Source organism: Talpa occidentalis, unplaced genomic scaffold, assembly GCF_014898055.3.
Source record: "Talpa occidentalis isolate TD23 unplaced genomic scaffold, MPIMG_talOcc4v2.1 talOcc4.6, whole genome shotgun sequence".
Classification (NCBI taxonomy): domain Eukaryota; kingdom Metazoa; phylum Chordata; class Mammalia; order Eulipotyphla; family Talpidae; genus Talpa; species Talpa occidentalis.
In genome coordinates, this window is record NW_023604972.1 from 19,789,388 (window position 1) to 19,802,374 (window position 12,987).

The 12,987-nt window shown below is 38.4% G+C and overlaps 1 protein-coding gene across 1 annotated transcript in view; it reads left to right on the forward strand.

Moving 5' to 3' along the window:
* The window catches only part of DTHD1 (death domain containing 1), a 51,550-nt gene extending 38,783 nt beyond the window's left edge, over positions 1 to 12,767 (forward strand). The window contains exons 9-10 of the mRNA XM_037529473.2: positions 8,366 to 8,423; positions 12,360 to 12,767. Coding sequence (XP_037385370.1) covers positions 8,366 to 8,423; positions 12,360 to 12,679 — 378 coding nt within the window. The 3' untranslated portion in view covers positions 12,680 to 12,767. The remainder of the gene's footprint in view (positions 1 to 8,365; positions 8,424 to 12,359) is intronic.
* Positions 12,768 to 12,987: the final 220 nt, after the last annotated feature.

Below are 12,987 nucleotides of genomic sequence, written 5' to 3' on the forward strand. Positions count from 1 at the left end.
TTTGTTCAAAAGCAGGGACCAAAAAAATGTCCACACATTGCATTTGGGCTTTGTGTCTCTCCCACCATTTGTTGCCTTCTCAGAATAGGTCATGTCCTGTACAGACATCATCTCAGTTACCCTTGAAGCATACTACAGAGGTAGCAAATGTTGTCTCTGTTCCACTGCTTAGAGGTTAGAAAGGGAGTGTAAATGACTTGCCCCAACTCGCAAGATATCACACGGATATGCAGGACTCCGTCTTCAAAGTCATTTTTTTTTTTAGGCTGTACCACTTCTTCCTGTTCTAGAGCAAGCCAAATCCTTACTTGCTTTATGTTAGTCACTTTCATCACTATGTGCCTTGCATATCCTTTGCCCGTCAGGATGTTTGGCAGTGCTAGATCTTCCAAAGAGCCAGAGAGGTTGTAACATTTTTTTTTAAAGATTTATTTATTTTTTTTATTTTTTAAAGATTTATGTATTTATTTATACAAGCACTGGGTACAGTCAGAAGCGCAGGAGGCTGAAAGAATTCACCAGAGCCAGAGCGGGGAGCAGAGCAGGCAGTGGGCAGCAGGAGAGTTCTGCATGCCATGTGGACCCTCCTTCGGTGGCCCGAAGCAGCTGGGGATCGAACCGGTGCTGCAGAGGCTGCAGGCAGCTTCGTAACCCAGCGCTCAACCGCTGCGCCACCAGGGAGGCCCAAGGTTGTAACTTTTGCTGAAACTAAGTATTATACTAGAGCTGCCATAGTCTTGGATGGTAATTTCTTTTGTTATCTGGAATTTTTCAGCTCTAGGGGCAGAAACAGACTTCCCCTGACATCTTGAGTTTAAATGCATCATCGCATATTTACTTCTAAACAGCCTGGGAAGTTCCTGTTATATCCATGTACTGACTTCAGATCATAGCTCCTTATATTCAAATGACCCTCAAGCTTGGAACTTGGTGTGGGCTCCAACTTCCTCTGGCTTAGGTTATGCGTACATGTTCCTTGCTTGTTGTTCATACTTTATCACTTAAATGCCTTCAAAATATTCTCTATGTTTTGAAAAAAAGACTTCCATGCATATATTCAATAAAAGATCTCATTCCCAGTATATAAAAGGGGATTCTCAGTTATTGCTTTTTCCCAAATTTTGGCATTGCAAGATTTTTTTCTAGAACAATAACATTCCAGCTTAAAATAAAAGACTCAGTAATTTGCTATTTAAACCATTCCCTGATCCTCTGCATAGATCTATGTATGTTTGCATGTCTAACACTTGCAAAAAATATCCCATTAACAAAGCAGAACACAGCACTCAGTCTCTGTGTCCTTGCATGGCAACGACACAAGCAGTTTGCTTTTGTTTTAGTTGTATTTATTTTTAAGGTTTCTGCATATTTATGCAAGTGAAATTGTTTTCCACTCATATTTAAAATATGGGTTTATTTTAAAACGTGTTTGTGTAGGTAAAACTAATTTAAAGAAAAAAAAATAAATAGCCACTAGTACCTTAAGCACTTATTAATATGACACCCTGTTCTACATGTTATGACTCCATTCTTGCTTCAACAGCACTCTGAAGCAAGTGCCATTATCATGCTATGAAGGAGGAGAGGCCCAAAGGAATAGCTTTATGATCACAAGGCTAATAGTATTTTCAGCTGTTGAGCTCTTTCCTGCATGCAATACTGGCTCATTGGCTAGAGCAATAAAGTTTACATGTAAAGGTATGCATGATAAAAGAAGTCCTGAAATGACTAAGTGAAAGTCCTATATTAAAAACTTCACTTTTACATATAAGTTTTCACTTATAGACAGGATCTGTAGTCTTACAAATGTTAGTTTAAATATTATAACCATCACTTAGTGTGCTTGTTTTTGGTCAAATTATTTTACCTCTCTAAACCTCAGTTTTGTCATTTGTAAAGCAGGCATGGTAACAACTACCTCACAAGGTTATCAATATGCTAGAGTATGATCCATGGTTACATAACATACTTTAAGGTTTTAGAATAATTACTGGTATATGGTAATTGATTTTTAAAAAGTAGCTGGTATCATGTACAGGCAATATTTTTTATTAAGTTAAGACTTAATGTAGACCTAGATTTCAAGATTAATTGCATGTTACCTTGGAGAAGTTGTTATGAAATTGGGGATGACAATACTTCAAAACTATTGTTATGTGTCTAGGATGAAATAATAATGTCACATGTCCAGCCCAGTTTTGGGCATATATCTTGCTTAGTATTCTCTGATCTTCCTAGATCTGTGGTTTGATGCCTGACATTAATTTTGGTGAAATTCTCAGTTATTTTTATTTCAAAATATTTCTTCTGTTCTTTCTCTTTCTTTTTTTGGAGTTCCCATAACACATTATACCTTTTGTAGCTGGCCTACAGTTCTTAGATATTCTGTTCTGTTATTTTTTCTTTGTCTTATTTCTGTTGAGACAGCCTCAACTCAGAAATTTTTTCCCTCATCCTTGTCCACCCACTAATGAGCCAATAAAAATAGTCCTCACTCTGTTAGCAATTTGATCTCTAAAATTTCTTTTTGGTTCTTAGAATTTCCCAGAATCATTATCCAGCTGTTATTATTTTAGTATACTCGTCTGGTAGACTCCTTATCATACTAATCAGTTTTAAAAAATTTCTTAGCTGGTCATTCCAATATCCCTGTGGATTTTTGCTTTTTAGTATGTCTTGTGATTTTTCCCTTTTTTTAAAATATATATATATATTTAAGATTTATTTATTTATACAAGCACTGGGTACAGTCAGAAGTGCGGGAGGGTGAGAGAATTCACCAGAGCCAGAGCGGAGAGCAGACCAGGCAGACTGACGAAATACACTGCTGAGGAGAGCAGCGGGTGGCAGGAGAAGTCTGCACGCCATGTGGGACCCTCTTCCTGTGGCCGGGGATCGAACCAGCGCCGGGCAGCCTCGCAACCCAGCGCCCAACCACTGCGCCACCAGGGAGGCCCTGTAATTTTGGCTTTTAGAGATGAGCCAATAAGGTGTGGGGTAGGGAAAGTGTTCTATAGTTATATGATAAAACCTTACACTTGAGCGAGTCTGAACCTCTGGACTGTGAACTTTACATTGCTTCTCTGTTCTTCTCAGCTCCTCCGTTCTCTGAGACAGGATGAATGGAGGGGATTGGAGTTGGGTGTTTCCTTCTCCCAGGTCAATTAAGCACTGATAAAGCCCCAACAGGTTAGGCGCTGGAAAAATATTTTTTTCTTGTTTACAAAAGATTGTTTTAGCATATTCTATAATGGTTCCTTTTCCCTCTCCCTGCCCAAAGCACAAGGGGATTTTTCACAAGTATTCACAATGAGAACCTGGTTGAGTTCCTGGAGGTAAAATCTACAAAAGCCTGAAAGCTCCCTAATGTCTGGAACCCCCAGGAATTTTGACTCTCTGACTTGTTTACATTGAGCCTCCAGTTATGTGTCAATTACAGTTTAGGTTTTCTTACCCCAGTCCTGTTTCCCATGGTGGGCTATTCTCATGAGTTTGTAAGTTATTATTCTCTGTATTCACCTATCATTTGCTTCAATTTTGGGTGTCAGAAGTTTTCCCTCTGACCTTAGCTTTTCTCAAGAATTTAAAGTGAGTTTTCATTTTTCAGTTTATTCAGCATTTCATTTGTTGTTAGAGTACAAAGACAACTTCCAGATTCTTACATCCCTGACTGGAAACAGAAAGTCTTGTCCAATTCTTCCCCACAGTATGTCCTTATTCAGCACTCATATATACTCATTTTATTTTTAGCTGTGTCAGAATATAGCTATAGCATAAAGTTGCTTTTTTTTACCCTAGCAATATATCGTACCAGATCATTTCTTTGACCAATATTCTCTCTAACTTATTTACAATGTAATGGCCACTACAAATTCTATCGAAATCACATATTTAAAAGATTGATAATCACAGCCTACAGTTATGATGAAACACATAGACTAAGTTAAGCAAATGACAACTATTACTTCCTTGAAGAGTCCTCTATGCAGAGTAAGCAGTGAAAATGGTTATATAATTATGGATCCTAAAGGCATCTGGTAAAATCTGTGCTAAAGATACCCAGAAGAATACTAATTATATACACACTTCCTAGATCTTTTATTATTCATCACTTTCACTTCTATGTTTTTTTTTTTTCTGACTACAAAATAAATTACCTATTTTCTAGGAAAAAAGGGATAATAAATTTGTGGGAGTGGTAGAAATGAGAGGTGGAGGGTTGGATGGAGGAGATGTTGACGCAAGAAACTATAATAATTACCTGGGAAAATGAGAATCACTTATTAGGGTAAATGATAAAACACAATGGCACATGCTGTTTGTTGCTCTGGTTGTATTACACTGATATTTAGCTGTAATGCTGTGTGACACACACATGAGGTGGGGCTTCTGTGTCGTACAGTCCTGAACATTTCACTTTATACAAATACTGGTTCTTCGTTAAGAGACCCCAGTCTAGCAGGCTGGTGGCAATTAAAGGGGAAAACTCTAGTACTTATTTCTATATCTTCCAAATAATATTATTTTGTGGGTGTTCAAGTATATCTTAAAATAGGATATGACTCTAGGATTCAAAGATAGCATTTTATGTGCCTGTTTCCACTTAGACATATGTGGCATAGTGGGGCCTATTTTTTTTTTTTTCTGATGTTCTGCTTTTTGAAAGCTTCATATTTGGTTTTATGGATTATAGTGGTGAGTCCAGTAAGAATTTCACCCTGTCATCTATGCTGAAGTCTCTAACTTGACCAATATTCATTCTTTTAGACTGGAGGATGGGGGGCAAAATGACAATATGATTATCACCAAACAAATCATCCGAAGAGTCATTTCATAATGACAGTTGTTTCTACTGTCATTTTTTACTCTTATTTTCCTGCACATGCCACTAGAGTGAGACTGACTTAGTAAACTCCAGCACCATACTAAGCTCCCTGAAAGCACATAATTAAGGTGGGTTCTTCCCCAAATGGAAGCACTGATCTTTCTGGGCACTATCAGAGATGAAATGGCCAGCAGAGGCTGAACCCAGGGCAGCTGTGAGACCACAGGGAAATGTACAGTCCCCAGTGCTGTTATGTCTCAGTAACACTCAGACCACGTCTTGCTAAATATAAACCTGTATGTACTGGATTAGCCTCAGTCACAAATGATCTCTGGACAATCATCTGTGTATTGGAATTTGAAATGTATAGAAAGCTCTCTGCTTGCAAAATGAGATTCTAATACTGTCAAGACTTGTGTGATGATAACTATTTGATCTTCCTTGAGTGCCAACTATGTGCAAGGGGGATACTCTGTTATTCCATTTTTTTTTTTCATTTAAAGCTCACAAAAAGCCTAGGAAGTAGATGCCATAATGGTAGTTATTCTAAAAGTTTAGGAAAATAAGGCATAAATTGATTCAGGAACCAAATTGACAGAGTGGGATCTAAACTCTGTTTTACCTGAAAGTTTCTGCACATGGAGTTGGGTACCAGAATCAGATCATCTGTTTAACAGCTGCGAGGTAATTTATGAATTGCAAAGTACTATTGTTACTGTATCCATACAGGATTTGGTAAGTAGGGAGCAATCAAAATTTCACTTTGGTTCTGATATGGTTTTGGAAACCATTACCATTTTTTTGGATGAAGATAATTCTTTGATGTTTCACTGGGCTACATTGGGGTGCAAACTGATAACTGATGTAGGTCCTACTTGATGGTGTTTTCTAAATGCAACCACAAGGCTTCAGTAACAGAATCACTTGGTTTTCTGGTTCTAAGCATGACCTTTTCTGAGACCAATGACTAAAAGTGTGAGCTTACTTTTTTTTGCCTTTTACTCAGTTTCATCTTCAAGAACATAAAGATTTAAGAACTATTGCTTTAGCTCTTGGTGTGTAAAATATCACATCCTTTGCTAAGAGAGTGGTAAGTAGGGGTGAGGTAAAGGTCTTGCGAAGATTGCTAGAGATTTGAAGAGTTTTCTGTAGGGAATGGTGGAAGAAATCTTCAGGGATACAAAAAGCATTGCTGAGCAGCCCTGAAATTGCAGGCCTTAAGTTCATGGTGGTAACATTCCTCATCACCATCCACAGAGGGTCCTCATGACTAGCAAGTACCTATAGAGGGACTGGGCAGAGAGTTGGTATTTTTGTGATTCAATAATTATCTATTTCTAAGTTCATTTATGTAGCAGAATTGACAAATATTTGAGACTAAAAGCCTACTATAAGGAAAAAAATTATCATATGAATAAAAGTATTCATTTGCTTGAAAAAAGAGAAAAAAGATACAATCGAGTATTGAAAGTTTAATTGGGGAGGGGAAAACAGGTGTATATGAATAGTATTTGTTATAAGTCAATATTCAGTTAAAAGGTAAATTGAGTGATAGCACATAAATTCCCAAATAAGAGACCAGGAACTAGAGTAGTTGATAATAAAGATGAAATTTGACTAGTACCTTGAAACTATGGTAAGATCTGAAATAGGAGATCATTCAAGTTGAGAGAAGATATTATCATATAAATTAAAGTGATAATTACCCTATATGTTCACTGCCATCAAGCATTATGAAGAATGAACTGACACAGGAACAAGATACCTTATTGACCCTCAGAGACATGACACTCTTAGCAGGAAGTGTAAGTGTTGTTTTTTTTAAAGATTTATTATTATTTATTTATGCATATAAGAACTGGGGTATAGGCCAGAGGTGTGGGAGATAAGAGGGTTCACCAGAGACAGAGTGGGGAGCAGGACAGGCAGATCTACTGAAATACACTGCTGAGGGGAGAGGCAGCAGAGTCAGGAGAGGTCTGCTGCACCATATGTGTTGGATCCCTGGCCAGGGTTCAAACTCAGACTATAGAGGTGATAGTGATGAGACTGAACCCCTAGGCCAGCAGGAAAGCCCTGATGTAGGTTTTTAAATAAATTATTTTGAAATAATTATAGCTTCACAGGAAGTTGCAAAATATAGTTTAGAGAAGTCAGGATGTATTCTTCATTCAGTTTTCCTCAGGGGTTACATCTTACATAACTGTACTGTAATGTCAAAATAAGGAAATTAACATCGATAGATAAAACATGCATGTATTAATAGTTCTATGCCTTTTTAGCACATGTGTAGACTTGTGTAACCATTGCATTCAAGATACAGAACTCTTCTATCACCACAAAGACCTCCCTTGTGTTACCACTTTAAGGTCAGCTCTCACCATCCCTAAGTCCTGGCAATCACTAAACTGTCCTAATCTTTATAAATATGAATTTCAAGATGTGATATAAATGCATTCGTAGTACATATGACCTTTTAAGACAGGACTTTTTCAGTCCACATAATACTATGAGTCCATGCAAATTGTTGCATGCACCAGTGATTTGTCCTCTTGCTTACTGATCAGTACCCCGTGGTGTGGATGGATGTGCCATAGTGTGTTTAACCCATTACCTATTGCAGAAATTTTCAGTTGTTCTTAGTTTGGGGTTATTAGAAATAAAGTTGCTTCGGGGCCTCCCCTGGTGGCACAGCGGTTGAGTGCTGGGCTGCGAGGCTGCCCACAGCCTCTGCAGTGCCAGTTCATTCCCCGGCCGCTGGCGAGGGTCCCACCAAAAAAAAAAAGAGAGAGAGAAATAAAGTTGCTTCATACATTTGTATACAGGTTTTTGGTGTGTGTGTGTGTGTGTGTGTGTGTGTGTGTGTGTGTGTTTAATAGTCACATTTCAGAGCTGAGAGTGGGAAGACAAATTAATCATCCAGAGGCTGAAAACATTTCCAAATCCAGACATTTTTACTTTTTCTCCTATACTGCTTCCATGATCTCATATGAAGTGAGAACAAACTGTTCTGCAAACTATAGAAAAACAATATGTAGACATTTGACAAAATATTGGTTTTAAGATAAAATATCTGTTAGAGACTTATTTTCAGCATCATGTATGCACACCGATTCACTCATTTATTCACAAAACTATCATCTGAGTGCCCAAGAGCAGGCCCTATGCTGAGTGCTAAGGCAAGGGGTCTGCCCCTCAGAGCTTTTACCAAATACCAATCTGTTGCACAAATGTCATTTGTTATGTGTTCTTTGGTTTCAACAGATGGAAATGTTTATTCCAAATTAATGTGACCACTAAAATAATATTTAAATGTATATCCCTAAATGTAAATTTGCTGAAAGATTTAGGTAATGATATTTTGCCTTATCTTTGGAAAGCCATTGCTGAGCATGCAGGCACAAACACACTTTCTAATTTTGCCAGGTATGCAATTCAGTACTTTTATCATATGGGGTAAGGTTCAGATGGATTTTTGTTTATAGCTTGCTTACAAATTAATGATTGCTTCTGCTTATTCTATGTCCCTTTTCCCAATAGCATAAAAAATTAATCAACCGTCCACAGAGTACCAAAAGAACTTCTGCAGATCCTCTAGGTAAGGAATCCTTGTTTTGTTCTCATCACACTGGTATTTTTTTTCTCATATTTTATGTATGTGAATCTTTTGTTAAAAAATAGAGTGACTTTGCAATTAAACAATCATTAGATTTCTCAGCCTAATCAATGGTTTTCCTTCAGAAATCATGTACATGGGAACCAAAACATTTTCAAATATGAATACAGTTAAAATCTACAAGATATTAAGTATTATTTCAAGCAGATAACATAATTGCTTAGTTTGCTAGATACACAGCTACACTTTTTTTTCCTGAAATGTTGACATTTAAATTGTAAATTTTAAATTATGGTCACTTTAAAATACATCTTGAAGGCAACAGACTTTCAATAGAGGTATATTTATTCATATGGAACCAGAAAGGAAACATTTACATTAAATTGTGGTTATGAATAACAATTATATAAAATGATGCTTATAACAAATTTCAGAGTAGAATTTGAAATTTTTATTTTATTTTGGTCTTGACACATTCATTTTGAGATAATAGTTTCTAAGGTGATAATTTATTGGTCTTAAAAAGATGTCAGTGAATGTTTGGTTACTGTGTGAGGTCCCTAGCTAACCCAGAGCATCCATTCACAGGTCACCTTTATGGATTTGTATAGAAAATGCACAGACTCTTGAAATACATTAAAAGTGAGGAGGGTGGGAATAAACCTTAGTGTTAGACATCCTGTCGGAGGCAATAAAACTGATTTCAAAGGGAGAGCAGGCAATTTAGAAAAAAAAGAACAAAACATAAATCCGGAAACCCCTCAAAAATTCCCTAAAACAACAGTGAGTGAAAACCCAGAAAATCTTACAATATTTACACTTGAAGAAATTTGATATTCATAAAGAGTGTGTTCACAGCAGCTGTCAACAACCACCAGAGCGGACAAAAGTAGACCCTTCCCAGTACACTAGTGTACTAGGTCATTATCCGACCTGATCACACATGATCAATGCCCTCCCCACAGCAGCTGCATCTACTGTGGTGACAGTAGATGAGGTTAGAGATTAAACTAAGCTTTAAGTGTCAAGTTAAGAAGGTTAGACAACAGGAATGATCTATAAGCGAGTTATTAACAAGGGACAGATAAGATCAGGTACATCTTTAAAGACTAAAGTGAGTTAAACTTGATTGTAGTGACACTCATTAGAATCTTCACACCTGAAATACTTCAAAGACATGAGAAGTAGATGATTGAGTCAATAGGGCTGGAAAGGAGAGATAATATCAGATATGTGTAGAGTTAGGATTAATAAGACTTAGGTCCTGGGGATAAGAAATCATCTTTCAGAAATCTGAATAATATGTCATGCTTTAGCTAACAGTAGAGTGATTGTGCATGCTAAGGAAGTGAATAGAGTAAAAGATAAAGAGAGTGAAAGAATCAAATTTAATGAAGCTGATTTTGTTTGGAGAGGTACTGAGTTTCAGCTGGCTGTGGCATATGCAGTGGTAAAATTTATTTGGAGATGAATATTGCAGGTTATATGACATAACAAAAAGTAAAAAAAAAATAGTGGCTTTGGGATATTTCACACAGAAGAGATGGTCAAGGCAATAAGGGTTAACAAATTCATTGATGGGAGAGGCAGAAATAGAAGAAGTCTGAGATAGGAAGCAGTAATACCGCAGTACTAGGAGGAAGAGGTTCTAGAAAGGGGAAAGGAATATGGGGCAAGAGTGGGCAGAGGAGAAGCAGGATTCCGGTCATGTAATCTAAGGGAAGGAAAAAAATATTTTGTGGAAGCAAGAGAAGATGCAGACCGAGAATCAATTGCTACAAATAGTGATTAGGAAGGATCCAGAAAGTTCAGATAGAAAGGTTTCAACAGAGTTAAAAGGAGCACATAAAATCCCTCAATGACAGTTTAAGGAGTGGGGTGATTGTGCAGAACCTGAGGACTCACGTTTATATTAGGTATAAACAAAGTTTACGGTAAAGTCCACTAACTTGAAACAGAAGCAGAAGCCAGAAAAGTGGAGAATTTAGAGTGCTTGTAAGAAGCGTGGAGGGAACCCATGGTAACAGGAGATTAAGGAACAGCTGTTGAGGAAATCAATTGATACGAACATTGTGGTGGATGAAATCGAGCAAGCACAGAGAAGTGAGATTTTGTAAAAAAGTGGTTTTGAGTTGAAAACAAGGTTATGAGAACTCAGGTCAAATGGCTTCAGGTAAAGTAGGGGAGAGTGGTAGATATTACCTGAGTGACACAGCATGGGGGTGAGACTGCATGAAAAGATAGGACATTTTCAGTTATTGCTGTGGAAATTTCCAAATTGAGTTCAGGAAAAAAATTCTTTATTGGACTGGTAAATTGCTAAGGGCTTAAATGATATTAACAGAACAGAATTTTGTTGATCACATTCAACATAGTTCCTTAACCCAGGCAGCCCAGTAATTAATGCAGTGTGAGCAAAGCAAGGCTGGCAAGTGACAAATTAGGAACAATGAAAATTAAAGAAGGCAACACATTTTAAGAAGGATGCAACAGCATCATTGACGTGCACGGTTGATCATTAGGAGCACTATGGACAGAGAAGTATGTGGAACGCAGCAGAGAAGACCGAATGACTTGGGGCATTACGGACATTAAGGACGGGGAGTAATAAATCCCTGTAATAGCAATGAGAACCAATGCCTAGTAGGCATGAGCAAATGCAAGCAATCATGGAAACTTAGGAAGGGATGGTTGCTGATGACACTGAGAAGCTGAGGCCATGAGCAGTGCACAATAGTTCTGGCTGATGAAGAAACGTCACAGTTTGCCATGAAAGTCAGTTTCTCATCTGGGGTCCTAGCACAGGTCACTGAAGTTGATAAGATTAAAGAGCTATGTGGTCAGAGAAGGGACTGATTATCAACAGGCTTGCTGAGGATGCTGCTGCTGAGGCAGGGAGACAGAAGATGTGGATAGGGGAAGGAAGGCCTGACCATGTAGAATGAACAGAAAAATGGACATGTTCCACGATGAAAGCAGAAAGTTGGTTTGACAGTGACCATGGAGGGCAAGCATGCGCATGCTTCAATTCTTAGTAGCTTTCACAGGCAATAACATGACTCGTAGTATAAAATCAGGTGCAGATGTATGTGAATAGGGAGGTGGATGGAAGAAATAGTTGGGAACAGGTGACGTAGAATTCTTTGCTCACTGAAGACCAGAGAAATTGGGGCACAGAATGTAGCTGTGATGCAGGCTACTACTGCTATGTGGAAGGAAAGAGTAGGGCAAACGGGATTGCCTGCGAGTGAGGGATTTGCATGACACAGTAAACAAAAGACCAAACAAAGCAGAAACATGGAATCATGAGTTGAATTTGTAGACAGGACTCACAGGTAAGGGCAGGGCATGCTGAACATAGAGGGTATAGTCAGAGGAGACACTGTGGTTCTAACTAAGTTGAAAAGGCAAAGGTAGATGTTGGAATACAGGACATTTCACAGAACTGTTCCTTGGGCTCTGGATCTTGGTGAGTGTCTCTCTCTCTCTGTGAGTGTGTGTGTGTGTGTGTGTGTGTGTGTGTGTGTGTGTGGAATAATTTATGCATCTGACTATTAATAATTAAGAGAAATATTTTCAAACCTAAAAACATCCTTTAACATAGTGATCCTCAAGATATTGTTAGGGAACCCGGCACCAGGATCATTTGGGAGCTTAGCAAAAATTTCAGATTTTGCCCCCATCCACTTGATTTAGTCAAGTGTCCAGGCCTGAGAACATGTTAATATGGCCTCCTGGGAATTACAAGACAATCTTAACCCTGTGCAGGAGATGATTGTCAGGATATAATACCAAAAATGACAAGAATTCAAGGCCTCCACTGCCCACTAGGGCAGCCTCAAATATTTGTGTAAGAGAGGTGATGATTAGCTCCCCAAGAAAGTTCCTCACCCTGAGCGTGGCTCATGTGCCCAGCAGAAGCCCTGTGGGAGAACCTGCTCTACTGGCTGGCCGAGGAGCTCTCCGAGGAAAATGCCACGTGCCTGTCCTTGTCGCTCCCCCTGCGCCGCAGCACTGTGCAGCTGATCAAGCTGAAGAGTCCTGATGACCTCACAGAGCAAATCCACGAACTGCTTTCCTTCTGGAAAAGATCACTTCCAAATTCTACTGATAAACTTCGCCTTCTGGCTCATCACCTCCGCAAGATAGGCAGGAGTGATCTCTCAGAAAAGCTCAAGTTCAAGTGGGAAAATAAAGTGTTCACTGAGCCACAGCATTGGTTGGACATGACAGAGTAACTCCAGGCTGCTCCTCTTTCTTTGGCTCTTGATATTGGGTCAGAGTAAGTTTTAAGACCTTTTCTATCAACTTTTTTTTTAATTTAAATTTTATTTTTATATTCCCCATACAATTACAACCCCCTTATTTTGACCCCAACCCCTCCTTTTCCCGCCCCCCACCCTCCCATAGAGTGTCTCTGGTTCATAGTTGTTTGTTGATTTTGATATTTTCTTTCTTATAGTTATTCTTTTTCCTGGTCCCTTATTTAAGTTTTCTAGATTCCTGCCGATAGATAGCAGGAATCTACCGACATTTTACTAGCAGT